Source organism: Sciurus vulgaris, assembly GCF_902686455.1.
Source record: "Sciurus vulgaris genome assembly, chromosome: 15".
Classification (NCBI taxonomy): Eukaryota; Metazoa; Chordata; class Mammalia; order Rodentia; family Sciuridae; genus Sciurus; species Sciurus vulgaris.
Genome location: NC_136476.1, coordinates 85,864,473 through 85,880,237, shown reverse-complemented (window position 1 = coordinate 85,880,237; position 15,765 = coordinate 85,864,473). Strand labels below are relative to the sequence as shown.

Here is a 15,765-nt window from a genome sequence, read left to right as displayed (position 1 = left end):
AGGAATAAGTCACCGACTAGCTGAACTGGAGAAGGATGACCCCCTCACTAGACCAGGGCCACAGGCTGATGGCTATGGCCAGGGTGAGGGTGTGACTGAGGGAAAGCCAGTGGCCACTTTAACTGGTGGCTTCCTGCTCTGTGGCTCAGCTGGTGCTGCAGGGAGGTGAATCATTGTTTGTCTGGCCCTCCTTCCAGAGTCCCCAAAGTGACCAGAACCCAAACATGCTCTGGGTCTGACAGGAACCACCTGCCCTGTGCCCTGCTGAGAACATCTTTGGAGCTCAGCGTCACAGGGGTGTAGCAGAGGTGGGTGTGTGGTTTTAAAGTAGCTGCCAGGTTTTTTGATGTCACAAATCATTTGACCTATACCTGAGGGGGAGGGGAGGGGGCAGGGGAGGAGCTACTGGCATGAGGTGGCTTAGAAAGAATCATTGCTTCCCCAGCACTGTTCAGACACAGTCCTTTTTTGGATTCACTGGGGCCCAGTCTGAGCTGGGACAGTGAGGCCTTGGGCACGATCTTAATCCCCCAGCTCTGGACTCCTCTTCTGTAAAATATACATATAATGGGCCTCACTACCCAAGGTGGCTGGGGGTTGGTGGAATGATGAGTCTTGTACAGTGTTTCTCACACAGCTGGGGCCCGACCCTCCAGGATGCTAGCGCTCCAGCACTGAAAAGAACTGGAAGCAACTTCTGACCCTCAACCCCCGCCTTCCAGCCCTGGAGCCTCACAGAGGCCCGCAGTCTCCACGCAGCCACTAACCCCCGGCGGCCCGGATATCCAAGGTCATTTAACCCTTCTCCAAATGCTCTGAGCCTAGGAAAGTCTCTAGTCTGTAGAGGTCAAAGGGCACGGGGAGCATCCTCCTGGACCCAAGACAGACGAGGAACTACACTACCCAGAATTCCTGGGGCTAGCCAAAAAGGAAATGTCGTTCTTGCAAGGAGAGGCTCAGCTCCCCCAGCAGCTGCAGAGAGGGAGAAGGGGGGGAAGACAGGGAGAGAGGGATTGCCAGGGGGAGGGCGCGCTGTGTGCGGGAGCGCGGGTGGAGAGCCGGGCGGGCGGGGAGGAGGAGGCGGCGCCCGCCCGCCCGCCGCCGCCGCCGCCGCCGCCTGCGGACCTGCATCCTCGCGGGGCGGGCGAGCGGGCGGCGGTCCCTGCGTGCGCCGGCTGCGCTCCGGCTGGCGGCTGCGGGCGGACGCGGGGGCCAGGCCGGCGCAGGGGCCGAGTTTCTGCAAAGTTTGACCTGGTTGCCTTTCCGATGCTGCAGCAGAGCGAGGCAGCGCGGGGCGCGCCAGGCGGCTGCGGCGCGGCGGCGGGGCTGAGCGGCGACAGCACGCTCACAATGATCATAAAATAAGGGCGGCGCGCGGGGTGGGGGCGAGAGAGCCCCGAACCTCAGCCCTCCGCCCCCGGCCACCCCGAGCAGCCCCGAGACAGGAGGGCCCGGGGCCCGGGGCGCCGACGCCGGCTCAGACCCCAGTAGAGCGAGCCAAGGGACGCTGCCCGGGGGAGGGGGGCGCCCCGAGAACGTGCGGGCGGCGGGGTCGGGGCGGCCGGAGGGCGGCGACCCGGGCACGCGGAGCGGCCCTAGGGGCAGGTGAGTCGGCGGCACTGCCCTGGTGGGGGCGTGCGCGCCAAAGTTCCCGGGCGAGCGCGCCCGACGCGCGGGGTTCCGGGGCCGCTCGCGGTTGGGGAGAGGGGACCGAGGTGCCCGACGCGGCGGGGCGGGGGCACTGCGCCCTCCTGGGGTCGGGCGACCCTGGCCCGCTAAGGAGCGCACGCCGGCTCAGACCGGCCTGGGGGACTAGGACTGCGCCCCCAGGGGACTGGAGGGACCCGGGCGGAGAAGGGGCGCCAGGCGCTGGCGGCGAGGCACCGGAGGCAGTGCTAAGGCCGGCAAGTCCTGGAGGCCCGCTGCATTGGCAGCGGGTCGCCCCTCACTTCACCCCCGGGTCGCGAGGGTGTCAGCGGAGATGTCACGGGCGGCGATTATTCGCTGGTGCGCGCGGTCGTGCGGCCGCCACTGACGGGCGGGCGGGGGGGGCCGCCGCCTCCGGGGAGACCGCCCAGAGCCGCTCCGTCAGCTCCGCAGCCGGCGACCCGCGCACACGCGTCGCCGCCCACGCGCGCCCCCCGCAGCAAAGTTCGGCTCAACTTTGACGACCTGTCCTTTCCACCTCCCCGCAGGTCCTCCGCAGCCGCGGCGAACCAGGCGGCGGTGGCTGGAGCGCAGTCCCGGGGCCCCGCACGGCGGCCGGCGGCGACAGCGACAGCGGCGAGGGGCACGCGGCGCGCCCGCGAACCGGCGCCGACGGAGACCCAGCGAGCGCAGAGCCCGGAGCGCGCCTCCCGGGAGCCGCGGGTGGGCGCCCGGCTCCGGGGCGCCGGGACCTCAGCCGAGTGAACGGAAACCGCTCTTCAATTGACTGGGCCCCGCCGGGCGGGCGCGTGTGCCCGGGGGAGCGCGTGCGGAAGGCAGAAGGGCAGGAAGTCGGTCTTCTGCAGCGAGGGTGGCGCGACCGCGCGGGGACCGAGCCTTCCTTATTTATGTGTCTGCCAGCACTCGCCTGCTTCCTCCGAGGACTTCAGGGAGAATCTTCGAGCTGCTGTCCCCGCGTGTGAGGCCCGGAAAGGCTGGAAGTCAGAACAACATGCCTATCCACTAAACTCCAAACTTTTTCTTTTTTTAATCCAAAGAATATCGGTGATTTTTGTCCACTGCTAGGAGAAGAAGAAGAGAGCCCAGGGCTCTTGAGATGCAGCAAAATCCTTATTTATAAACAGGCCCGAAGTAGTGCTATGCAAACCCCCTGGACCCAGTGAGTGTTCTATCCTATGGATATCAGTTTTGAGGTTTGAGATTGGATCGCATCCCTTTGCACTGGGTCCCGCCGCCTCCATCCTTTCAATGCCCTGTTTTCTCTGGGACTGCTGGCCTTCCCTGGAGATTACAGTGGTCCTGTGTGCCATGGGCTGTATTCAGAGCATCGGAGGCAAAGCCAGAGTCTTCCGGGAAGGCATCACCGTGATTGATGTCAAAGCCTCTATCGACCCCATCCCCACCAGCATTGATGAGTCCTCCAGCGTGGTGCTCCGCTACCGGACTCCGCACTTCCGGGCCTCGGCCCAGGTGGTCATGCCGCCCATCCCCAAGAAAGAGACCTGGATCGTTGGCTGGATTCAGGCGTGCAGCCACATGGAGTTCTACAACCAGTACGGAGAGCAGGGCATGTGAGTACTGCCCAAGACCCAGCTTGCAGGATGCTGGGGGCTCAGCTTGGGCTCAGCCTGGGAACGAGAGGAGCGGGTTAGAGATGCCCAAGGAGAGGGGCCTCCCCTGGCCAGAGGGAAGCTTCAGGCAGGTGGGGAAGTGACTTCTGCACTGTCCTGGGCCAGGTGACTACCCTGGAGGATTTACTTGTTGGTCCAGATTGGGACTGTGGCTCTCAGACCTGCCGTGCCATTACCCCCCCGGGTTCCTGTCCTTCCCTGTAGGATGCCAAGAAAACAGAGCCACATTCCTCCCTAGGCTTCTTTTAGCAAGCAAGTGTTCCATCTGCCCAAAGAGTGGCAGGGTTGACAGGGGTCACCAGAGAAGCCACCGCTCTGCCCCTCGTGCTGGACACGAAAGCCCTCCGAGGCCTCCAGATCTTTGCATGGGGCCTTATGTTTGGGCCTAAACTTGTGCTTTTCGGATACACATCAGGTTCTGGGATGTGCTTGGGGAACATTCTGTCATTGCACAGGGACCCTGTGTGGAGGGCCCTTGGCCTTAGAAGCCTGGCTGCTTTGCAGTGAGTAGAGCTTCCTGTCTCCCAGGCAGAAGGCTACTTTATGTCGGCATCGGTCTCCGCACCCACTGTCCCTCCGGTGGGGAGTTAACTAGGAATGGCTAAGAGGAACCCCCTGGCCTCTTCCCTGCAATGCAGTCTCTGAAATGTTTGTGTGGCCCTAGGTCTTGTTCTAGCGCATTCCTTGACCCGTAGATAGACATCCTGGGGTAGAAAGGGCAGCAGGAAGTGCTCGCAGGAAAGGCGACTTGACTTGGTTACCTTGGAGTGGGGCATAAAGACCCTTGTGGGACCTACGTGAGTCCCAAGGGCCCCTAACTTGATCTCCACGACTGGCCCTGGACACAGTCCCGTAGTCCTCTCCCAGAGTCCACCACGTGGACCATTACTTCCCAGCTTTGCAGTGAGGAAGAGGTGACTTTCCTTAGGCTTTAGAGCCTACCACTGATTGAAGAGTGTGCTGGCCCACCTGTAAATAGGGGGGCTGCGGGCACTTGGGCACATACTGTGTGTCCTGTTCCCTTAGCGACTCTAGGTTCTAAGGGAAGCAGGAGGATTGCGGTAAACTTAAAACCGGGATGTAACTGATCACCACAAAGACTGTGGGGTATGCAGGGCCCACGGGGGGCACTCGTGGGCTCCGCTCCAGCAACCTGGTCTCTGCACCCGAGTGCTTTCCGTTCACAAAAGAGGCTGTTACTGTGGTTTGGACGGGGGCTGGCTTGCATTCCAGGAAGGGAAACGTGACTCTTGGCTATTTGGGGAGGACCTTTCCTAAGAAGCCTTCAGCCCTGGCTTTGCAAGGCATCCGGGACAGTTGTCGACAAAGGTTTCCCTCGGGGGTTTCTGGCTAAGCAGAATTTCTTGCCTGGTTTCTGCTCAGCCAGCCTGAGAGTCAGGGAGCTGGGCGACCTCACCACTACTGTGCCAGTCCTTGGTTCCCGGTTAGACAGTCCTGAGCAACTCGTACTCTGTGGTCAAGCAGACCTGGGTGGGCAGCCAGACTCTGGGATGTGACCCTAGGTGAGTTCCTTAGTCACTCTGAGCCTTGGTTTGCTTATCTGCAAACTGGGGCTAAACACAGCCCCCTCCCCACGGCTTATTTGGAGAATTACTCAGACGACCTTTGTCAAGCAGTCAGCGTGTGGCCAAGCTGAGTGAACGTGCAATGCAAGTGGCTGTCCCTTGGCATTTCTGTGATTGTGATTCTACCAGACTGGAGTGAGTGACAGTATTTGTAATGCTGATCTTGGCTGGAACTGGAGTTAGGACAGATGTCAGCTACTCCCTGTGATGAATTCTCTCTCTAGCCCAGGTCTTCCTCTTTTACACAGGGACCACACCCTAACTTTAAATTTTAAAAATAGCTCAGGTTGGGATGGTTTAAGTGACCAAAGGCCATTTCCTCTCTCTCCATTTGCCCATGATGGTTTTGTTGCTGTAAGGCGCCTGTCTCCTTGCATTCTTGCCCCAGGTCCCAAAACCCAGGTGGGGTAGGACCAGCCCTGGGCAAGGGCAGGGTGTGTGGCTCCCTGGGAGGGGCAGCACCGGCACTCAGGCAGAATCCCCCCCGCCCCCAGTGGTGGCCAGGCAGCCACCTCTCTGTCCTCAGCACATGTGGAAAAGGAGAGAGCTCCCCAGAGGCTGCTGGGAGGATTCAAGGAGAGGAGTGGGCAGGTGACAGGGTAGGCGGCTGCCCAGCTCTTCATCTTCATCACCAGTCAAAAGAATGGAAGCAGAGTCGGCACTACCAGGCCCCAGTTCCGGAGCCCCGCGCTCTGCGCTCACCCAAGCCCTGCAGTGTTGAGGGGCTCATTTGGAAGCTTCCTGAATGTAAATAGAAGCATTTACCTGGGATTTAGAAGAACCTTCCCATTTTCCCCACCCGAGACTTCCTGCGATAACTACTGTTTTTGAGTCTTAAAGTCCCAGGTGCAGCGAGGGAGAAAGTGGAGCTTGAAGTCAGTGAGGTAGACCAGAAGCCACTACTGGCCCAGCCTTTTCCCTGCTCCTTGCCCGGGCCAGAGTGGGCTGCGGCTTCACGCTGCGGGGGACCTGGGCAGGGCGAGAAACTAAGCAGCATCCCCTGTTGCTGCCCGCTCCATGCCAGTAGCACCCCTGCCCTGTCGTGACAAGCACAAAGGTCCCCAAATGTGGCCCAGTGTCTCCTGGGAGGGGTGCCAAGTCACCCTAATTGAGAACCTCTGGACTCAATCCAGACACTTGGAATCACTAAAGTGAAACCCAGGCCCTGGGCTTCGGTGGCCTGGGCAAGGGACTGCCTGCCAGGTGGCCAAGCCTAGATCAGGGCTTCTGTTCTCCACAAATGGGTTTGTACTCAAAATATTAATTCCAATACTTAGCCGAAATCCATAATGCTCCCAACGTTATCCCTGCTGGAAATTAATCTCTAAGCCAGAAGGTGAACTTTTTAGAATGAGATTCTGGGTTCGAAGTATTTGAAATGGAATAATAAATACCAAAGCCGCCACCTCAGCAACGCCCCGACTTCCACGGAGAGCTGGGAAATGGCGCTTCTCTGTGCCAGCTCCAGAGATTCTATATGGTTTTGGGTCCAACCCACATTGCTTTAAAAGCCAGCCCCCCTCCAGACTGTTGGAGACACCTGCCTCCACAGCCGTCCTCCGCAATTCCTCAACTGCCACCTGTCAGCTGGCGTAGAGCCTTCCAGTGACAAGTCACAGTTTCTCTCCTGTGTGGGAGACACTCGCCTTGTCCCTAGCTTGCCCTTCTCTGGAGCCCCCAGGAAGTCTGGCCTGCATCCAAGGCCAAGGCTAGGAGCCATATGGCTCAGGATTCTGCCATTGGGCAGCCTTGGGGGTGAGGGGAAGAGAGCGGTTCAGAGGGTCCCTTTGGGTTGACAGTGCCCAGCACCCACGTCCAGCAGGGGTGGGTCTGGCCTCAGGCCCCTAGGTTAGTCTCAACTGTTCACGGTTCCCATCTGTGGAATGGGAACTTTAGCACCTCCCTCGCGGGAGGACTCAGTGAGAAGATGTCCAGCAGAGTTTTAGTTTGGCACCAGGTGCATGAGCTCCTCATTCACAGTGGCTCGCGGGTCTGTAATTATGAATCATAATTACTAGTAATGGATTATTATTCTGCACCACCTGGCAGAGAGCAGGCATAAAGATTGCCGTGCCGAGTCTGCTGCCCATTCCTTCTCCTGGGTTTTCCATACCCCTCCGTGGAGGAGAGCTGGGGCCTTGAGTCCTCGGGTCTTTCTGGCCCACGCATACGCTGGTCCCTGCTCATGGGGTTGGGAGGGGCTGGTGGGAAAGGGCGGCCGGGAGAAGGTGCTGAGCTGGGGTGGGCTCGGCAGCCCAAGGCTCCCTTCGGAGGGTGCCCCCCAGGACCTTGGGAGGTCCTTGTTTTAGGAGAGGATGCGGCCTCTGAGACCTGCAGCCGCCTGCGGGAGGAGGCTTCAGTGCCAGCAGATCTAGGAACGGGCCCTGGAGGAATGTCCCTGCCGACCACGTGGCCTCTTCCTGAAGTTGGAGCCTGTGCTTTGGGCTCTGCACAGAACAATTGAGGACGAAGCTTCCTCTCTGTGACCGGAAGGTGGCCTCCCCCATCTGCTGGGCCCTGGCGGAGGCAAGGGCAGAGCGGGTGGGAGAGGGAAGTCCTTGTGTCGGGCTTTGGGGTGGGAGGAAGTGGCGGGGGATGGCCTGGCCCAGAGAGAACTCCCCCTGGACCAGCCCTGGCTGAGCAATGGCTCCGGCTCTCATCCACCGTCTGGGCGCTGGAAACAAAAGCTAGATGCTCCGGGAGACATGCGGGACAGCCAGGGTCATCAGGGAGATGACAAAGTACTGAGGTCCTTTGTTGCCGGTCGGATCTGGGCGAAAATGAACAAGCTCAGCGCGCCTTGGTCTGTGGGAGTACCAGCTAGGCGGTTCTGCCGGGAGGGTTGGCTGTTCTGATCTGCACGCCCGTCAGCTGAGCTGTCCTGCTGCGGCTGGAGTCTAGCTCGCAGACCTCTTGTGCCCCAGCCAGGCCTGGCTCGGGGAGGCATGCAGAAAGTCACCTCGCCAGCAGATGAGTTAATAAGCGCGTGCACACGGGCCGGGACAGAAAGATCACGTGCAAGGACGTAAACTCCAGCCTAACAACCCCAGGGTCCTTCCGCAGGGAGATTAGGGTCTATCTGCAAAGTGGAGTGTGAGCGGGCTGCCAGGTGGACTTGTGGGTGCTCCTGCGGGGAACATGATTTTACATCGCTGCATGTGAAAGGGACTTGTAGGGGCTGGGCTGGGGCTCAGTGGTAGAGCGCTTGCCTAGCATGTGCAAGACCCTGGGTTCAATTCTCAGCACCACATTTAAATAAATAAATAAATGTCCATTGACAACTAAAAAAATATGTAAAAAAAAGTAAATAAAATAAAAGAGACTTGTAAAACAAGATGAGGGTAGGAACCCGTTTTCGTTATAAAGAAAACACTAGACATGAGAACATTCAGAGAAAGGCCTCCAGACGGACTGGTGAGTGACCTCAGTGGGACAAAGGGACAAGGAAGAGGTGGCTTTCGGTTTTCACTTTACATATACCCTTCTTTACGGCTTGCTTTTTTTTTTTTTTTTTTTTTTTAACACGAAGAGCACCTATTTTATAACTAAAAGCTAAAATTAAACAGGCACTGTGGGTCTTCCTCCCCCGGTTGGGTTCAGGCTGTGGCCTGGGTTAGGAGGGGTGGGGTGGGCAGGAAGAGGGCAGCTGCCCCGGAAGCAGAGGGGTTTGTTGTTGGGGAGCCCCAGCAGCAGGGCTGAGGGAGGAGAAGCCTCTAGTGCCCTCCCCTGGCCGTGAGCAGGCTCTGGGGGCCCAGGAGGACAGAGCCCCGGGGCCGTGGCAGGTGGGCACCAGGATCCCAGTCTAGGGTGCATGGGGCTCTTGGGCCTCAGTGTCTGTAAAGTTGTGAGACTTTTCCAGAATGGGTACTTCTTACCAATCTTACTGAATCATAAACCTGCACAGTTGGGGGCCAGGTGAGATAGTCCCTGAATTCCCATCTGGCCCACGTGAGTGCTTGGAGCCGAGCCGGACAGGAGAGGCCTGTGCCTTGGGCAGACCCCACACCCTGTGCCCTGCCGAGTGTTCCTTAGGGAGCCACACCATGCTGCTGTGGGAGGTGAAGGGATGCTCGGGCGAAATCAGGGCGAAACTAAATTTTGTTCTAAAGCAACACATTTACTGTATTTACCTGTGTCTCTGGCATGTCCAGCCTATCGTTTCAGAGGTTTCTTAGGGGAGCTGGAATGTAGTCGCACTTTTTAAAGAGTGGTTAATTTGAAGGGAAACATTTAAGCGAATAAGCATAAGGGAGACGCCTAGACCAAGACAAAGACAGACTCAGCGTTGGTGAACTTGGGCCCACACCGAGGGGACTCTCATCTCCTGGCTATGGAGTCCAGGACTGGGGACCCTGAACAGAGGGAAGAGGCAGGGTGCCTGGGGCCAGGAGGGTGGGCCCCGGCCAGGGGAAGCCCAGGCTCCACCACCCACTTCCTGTGGCTGCACAGTGTGAGAAGAGCCAGGGATCCTCACTTGTCTGCTCTTCAGAAGTCCGGAAAGGGGTGCACCTGTCGGCCTGGTTGAGGTCACAGAGGTGGCCAAGCCACCCCTGTCCTCAGGGCCTTGGTGGGCCTGGGCTGGCTCCTGGCTGGTGGCTCTGCCTGAGATCCTGAGCGGGGTCACGCCGTAGGGGACCCTCTGCCGCTGCCAGTTGAGGCTCCCTCAGGAGCAGCCTCCCCATCTCCAGCCTCTTGCGAGGGCCTTCCTACCTCATTCACACTTACCCTCAGGCAGGTGTGCTGCTCAGAGTCTGTGTGTGTGAAGGTGTGTGAGTGTGTGTGTGTTTCCACTAGAGGTGGGGTGGGCAAGCGTAGGCTCACACCGTGAGCTCCAGCCTGGATCCTTCCCAGGAGTGTGACCTTGAACTAAACCTCTAACTTCCTTAAGGCTCTGTCCCCAGGGTGCATGTGACACCTGGCACACCTGTGTGGATGGTACCTGCTGTCACCAGCATTACTGTGGTGGCAGCCTGTCCTGCTACTGGCGACCCACCTGCAGCTCCTGAGGCGAGCAGAGGCCTAAGCGACTCTGGGTGCCCAGCGCACCTCATGGAGACCCCTGTGGGGCTCAGGACCCCAGGGAGACGGTCACTTGCAGTCTTTGGCAGGCCACAGCCTTTGTCCTCCCTGATCCTGGGCCGGGCACTGGGATGCTTCCTGGCTGTGTAGCAATGGGCAGACCTGGTCCCTGCCCTCTCTGCCCTTGTGGTCCATCTGGGGAAGAGATTGCCCACAAACGATGGCATAATTGTTTAATCACCCCTGTGTACATGCCAGGAAGCAGCAGGACGAGGATCCAATGGCATTGAGCGCTGACCGAGGCCACCTGGCCCATGTGGAGGGTCGGAGCAGTGTCCCTGGGATGGTGGCCCAAAGCTGAGCGGCGAGTGCCTCCTGACTAGGACAGGAGGCGGGGGAGGCACTCGCTGCTCCTGGTGGCCGGCCTGGGGACAGGAGGGGCAGGGCCCTGGAGGAACCGAGACAGGCGCTGCTGCTCAGGAGCAGGGGTGCTCGGAAGCGGCAGGGCCTGTGCGCACGCGTGCGCCGGGCTCTGGGCTTCAACCACATCCGGGTTTAGGGCCCCGGGAGTCATGTCAAGCTCAGCAGGGCCAGAGCAGTGTGATCGGACTTGTGTTTTTAAAAGCTCGCAGGGGCTTTGGGGGCTCAGAGACCAGGAAGGGGCGGGGGGCCTGAAGGGAAAGGAGAAGGGGCCACCTGGGGTCGGGGGGCCTGGGTTCCCAGGTAGAGCCCCTCCGGTGGAACTCTTCGCTCCAAGGGCGGTATAATCTGAAAATATCGATGAGCGTCAGTCAGGAGCGGCTCTGCCCGCCAGGGCCGTCAGGGCTCTTGGTACTCAAGGAGCACCCACGGCTGACGCCACCTCAGCAGCCTCCAGAAGTTTCTGCCGATGGCCACCGACTGCAGCAGGCAGCTCGAAGCAGTTCTGTGTTAGGCATGGGCTGCTGATGGAGGGGGTCTGCCGTGCGGTCACCGAGCCAGTGGCTGGGCCCTGTCCCCAGTGCTGCTCCCTGGACCAAGCCCCGTCCCCAACCCTCTGGCCCTGCAGTGAAGCCGTGGCAGCCCTGAGGCTGAGTAACGTGCTGCATGAGACACTGCTGCCTGCAGCTCGTGGGCCTTGTCACCTGTCTGTGACTGAGCCAGGCCTTGGGCTCAGGTGGCTGGGGCCAGAGAAAGCGCAGCCGTCGGTGCTTCAGCAGCGACCAGGGGCTAAGGCCAGCGCTCCCCTGTCTTTTAGACCTGAGTGCGGTTCGGCAGTGGAGCACTTGCCTGGCATGCCAAAGGTCCTGGGTTCCATTCGTAGCCCGGCAAATCCAGAAACTAAACTGAAGACCCAGAGCTAAAACCCCTGTCCCAGGTGTTCGTGACAAGGCAGCAGCAGGCACCTTCTGAGGCAGGGGCTGGCCCTGGCCCTCCCTTCCCGCCTGCGATCATGGAGGTGGGAGTGAGTGGCTCACGCCTGTGGTCACCAGCCCACTGTTGGGGACCCAGACCTGAGGGGCTACTGAGCTGGCCTGAGCTGCACCAGGTCCATCAGGGTTGGCCAAGCACAGGGCTGGGCAGGAGTTGACTGGCCGGTAGGCCTCACCCTAGTCGGGAGCTTGTCAGTGAAACCAGCAAAAATATTAGCCAAATCAGGTCCCCTGTGGTGGCCTCAGCTGTGCTACCCACTGGCACTAAGGTAAATGGTTCCGAGGGGCTGGGCACGCTCCCGTTGCAGGGTGGCCATCACCAACATCGTCTCCGGGACCCCTTCACCTTCGCCGGCTGAAGCAGTGTCCGTGGAAGACCTGCTGCCTGCTGCCCCAGGCCCCGAAGCTGTGCCTCTTTCCCTGGCTGCGTGCTGGAGCACTCTGGGCCCCTCCGCACCGAGTCCACAGCCTTTGTCTGTCTGGTGGGCGAGTCCGCTGCCCAGTGTCCAGCCCAGGCAGTGGAGCAACCCCCTCCCCTCCGAGGCCCAGATGTCCCTGGCACGCACAGGCCTAGCTCTCTTCGCTCACCCGTGGGCCCTGGGGTGGCTCTTGTGAGTTGTGAAAGGAGCGCACTTTGAAGGAGCCCGCTCCTGGAGCCACCTGGCTTGGGCGCAGAGGGAGCAGGGCGGCACTGCATCCTGAGCCGGAGCATTGCCAGGCCCAGGTGGGAACAGGACGGTTCCTTCAGACCCGGCCCAGGCCCCACTGCTTAGCCACATTTCCTGGGAAAAAGTTGCCTCGCCTGCTCCCCTGCATGGCTTTTGGGACCTTGCCCGGGGTCACATGCCACAAAGGGGACTGAGACAGCCTGGGGGGTTCCAGACTACCCTCGGGGCCCCTGCAGAGAAAAGCAAGTCAGGCTGACCACGTGCTGGCCATGGGCATCTGCCCAGACAGGTCCCCCAGCGCCCCAGCCTGTCACCAGGGTGGAGCTTCCCCGCTCAGCCCCGGGGGTACAGAGAAGGGAGCTGGCTCAGGCCGGGATCGACGGTGGCCTTTGGGAGGGACCCCATCGGGTTTTCTCTGGTTCTATTGCTCAAAAAAAGGGGGCCAGCCATCTCAGCTGCCCCTTCTGGGCAAACTGGTGAGGGAGGAAGGGGCCCTGCAGCGCCGAGGACCTCCCTGGTCCTGGCTCCGGCTTGCGTGAGCTCCACGGAGTCCACTCCCCCGTGGGGAGGGCTGGAGCTGAGGGGCTCCAGGGGCTGACCGGCAGGGAAAGGCGGGAGTCACCCTCTTTCTTGGGGGAGGACACTGAAGCCCAGAGAAGGACTCAGGTTAGACACTGGCCAGTGGAGGGGTCAGAAATCACTTCTGGATTGGCTGCTGCCCAACTCTAGACCCTCCTCCTGTCAGCCCTGCAGCTGGAGGACACTCCTGGGGTGGGCACAGTGCCCCTGGGAGGGGCTGCTGAGGGTGTTCCGCCCGACACGCTGAGTCCCCGGGAGTTCCCCAGCCTCCCGGAGGCCACAGCCTTCACCCTGACTGAGGTCACAGGGCTGTGCTGTATGGGACTCTCCCCCTGGAGTCTGCGGAGACCCAGCTCAGCAGCCGCTGCACCAGCCTGGGCATGTGGGTGTCCTCACTGCCAGGAGCAGGGGCCTGGGTACCCGAGGGTGGCAGGTGCCTCTCTAATCCCAGCTGGGATCCAGGCCTGGTCTACAGTGGTTTGGGGACTGAAGAGGGAGAGTTGGTCCCTGGGGAGTCTGATTCAGATGGTGCGGGAGGACAGGGTGTGGCCGTCAAGGTGGGCATGCTGGGGGTCACCCGCCTGGCATCGATGCCTGTTTCCTGCCTGACGCCCACCCGGGCGGCAAGCCCCAGGGACAGAGGGGACTGCTATGCTGTGTCCATCCTATCCTCAGGGCCCACAGCAGTCCCTGGACCACTATGAGGACAAAGACAAACCTTGTTGAGTGACTGAGTGAGTGACCTGGCCTTCCTTGTCCTCAGGTCCAGCTGGGAGCTCCCAGACCTTCAGGAGGGCAAGATTGAGGCCATCAGCGACTCGGACGGGGTGAACTACCCCTGGTACGGCAACACCACGGAGACCTGCACCATCGTCGGCCCCACCAAGAGGGACTCCAAGTTCATCATCAGCATGAATGACAACTTCTACCCCAGCGTCACGTGGGCCGTGCCAGTCAGCGAGAGCAACGTGGCCAAGCTGACCAACATCTACCGGGACCAGAGCTTCACCACGTGGCTTGTGGCCACCAACACCTCCACCAACGACATGATCATCCTGCAGACGCTGCACTGGCGCATGCAGCTGAGCATCGAGGTGAACCCCAACCGGCCCCTGGGCCAGCGCGCCAGGCTGCGGGAGCCCATTGCCCAGGACCAGCCCAAAATCCTGAGCAAGAACGAGCCCATCCCGCCCAGTGCCCTGGTCAAGCCCAACGCCAACGACGCTCAGGTCCTCATGTGGCGGCCCAAGTACGGGCAGCCGCTGGTGGTGATTCCACCCAAGCACCGGTAACAGCCAGGGCGCCCCGCTAGGTTAGACTCAGACAGTAATTCTGCTCAGAACAGAACCCAAATGCACTCTTGGTCATTCAGCAAATACAACCACTCTACCTTCTGCAGCGGGCGGATCTCACTGTGCTAACGCCCCGCCGCCTCGGCTCTTGCCACCTGCTTCCTGCGGGGCAGGGGAGACCCAGCGGGACGGACAGACCCCAAGGGCACCCTTCAGGGTCCCCTCTGTCTCCTTTCCTCTCCTTTCCTCTCGATCTGTCCTTCACTTGCAGCCAATCCCTGAAACACTGCTTTTTTTTTCTTAACTCCTCTTTATGGGGTTCAGGGGCAGGAGGAGGAGTGCTGAGTATGGGGAAGCCCAGGCCCTGGTGTACTGGGGGCAGCTCCCCTCCTGCCCTGGTCCTCTGCCACGCGGCCTTATGTAGACTTGCTTTGCCAAACTTTTGCCTTAAGCCGAATTTTAAGGAAGGAAAAACAAAAAAAGGACACAAACGACGCAGGATCTCCTCCCACTGGACCGCACCTCTTCTGCCAGAGGCAGAGGGCGGGCATCGGGTCCAGGGAGAGAGCCACCTGAGCCCCTCTTCCCAGTTGTCCCGGAAGGGGGACGAGCATGGAAATTGAAGCCTGAAGCCAGTTGCTTGTTCTTCTGTTTGGGCAGAAGCAGATCCACAGGTTCTGCCCGAGAGCTCTCCTCAGCCCCGGGTGGACACCCACCCCGGGTTTGCCAGGAGGGGCTGGGAGCTGGGGCACATCTGCAGGGCCCCTCTCTCTCCTCGCAGCCTTAACTCGCTTGGGGTGGGGGGCTGTGAGCAGGGGGCTGGGCCCGGGAATGCTCACCCTCCCCGTTCCGACCCGTCCCCGGGGCTGCCACGTCCCCTCGCCCCTCCCGCGTGGGCTTTCCTGTTCCCTCCACACCGGTCCCAGCACCACCAGGACAGGCCTGGTTTGAGTCTCAAGGGTCAGGGGGCATGCCTGTCCCTCTTCCGCTGCACCTCAAGACTTGAATTGGGTGGAGCCAGCACCCTGGGCTGGCTGTCCTCGGCTACTGCAAAGGAGCCAGCGCAGGGCTTCTGGATCATTCTCAGGGGTTGCCACTCCCAGGCTCTGGGGGAGGGCTGCAGACAGGCTCCAAGCCCCAGGGGTGACGGGAGGCAGTGGAGGACTCCGGAGCCGTGGGCGCTCAGGGGTCCGTGGAGCGCCTGCTCCTGTCCTCCGAGAAGAAAGTCAGACCAGGGCCAGAGGGTCATCGAGCCAGCGCGGGGCCGGGTGGGCACAGTGGCAGCCGGCCTTGGGGTCTGCTCTCTGGGACCCCAGGACTTGGTCTCGGGGGCCGGCTGCTCCAGGGCGTCTCGGGCCCTTGCGCGAGCCAGGTTCCTCCAAGCTGGCCAGACCCCGTCTGCATCTCTGGCCCTGCAGTCACACCCACAGTGACCAAGCACAGGAAGCCGTTGGACTAGGAAAATAACCCACTTCTGCTGCACATGAGCCGCGGGTAGGAGTCTCAGTGATGATGTGAGGGAACAGGCACAACATGCGACCTGTCCCTCAAGGGGTGCCCAGCTTGCGCCAGGAGGCTGCGCCCACCCTGGACACACTGGGCCAGAGCCACTGCTGGCGTGGTGCTTAGGGAGCCCCTGGCCAGGGTGGGGCCCTCCCCTGGAGCCGCAGGTTCCCTTTGTGTGTACGGAGGCCCGGCCTCTCTAGAGGCCGTGGCCTTGAGTCGGGGAGCAGTGGGGTCCCAGCTCTCCTGCTGGGCCTCCTGGGTGGAGGCCCTTCTCTAACTCAGGTCTTTCTTGCACTAAAGCGGAGACGGGCCCGGGCAAGGTGTCAGGAGGCGGGGTTCTCAGCCTGGACTTGTCATCACTAAGGGCCCCTCTTGGAGTGGGGCTGTGCGGGGCCCTCAACTGC

At 60.8% G+C, this 15,765-nt stretch overlaps 1 protein-coding gene across 2 annotated transcripts; it reads left to right on the top strand.

Annotated features, from left to right (window-relative positions):
- The first annotated feature begins 1,014 nt into the window (after window positions 1–1,014).
- Window positions 1,015–14,340, top strand: FAM78A (family with sequence similarity 78 member A). 2 transcript variants are annotated; one of them, XM_079111783.1, is made up of 3 exons: window positions 1,015–1,605; window positions 2,196–3,239; window positions 13,327–14,340. In XM_079111783.1, the coding sequence occupies exons 2-3, from the start codon at window positions 2,917–2,919 to the stop codon at window positions 13,853–13,855; spliced, it is 852 nt and encodes a 283-aa protein (XP_078967909.1). In that variant the 5' UTR covers window positions 1,015–1,605; window positions 2,196–2,916; the 3' UTR covers window positions 13,856–14,340. The 2 variants fall into 2 exon arrangements, with proteins under 2 accessions (XP_078967909.1, XP_078967910.1); XM_079111784.1 differs by lacking the exon at window positions 1,015–1,605 and having other exon boundaries at window positions 1,683–3,239.
- Window positions 14,341–15,765: the final 1,425 nt, after the last annotated feature.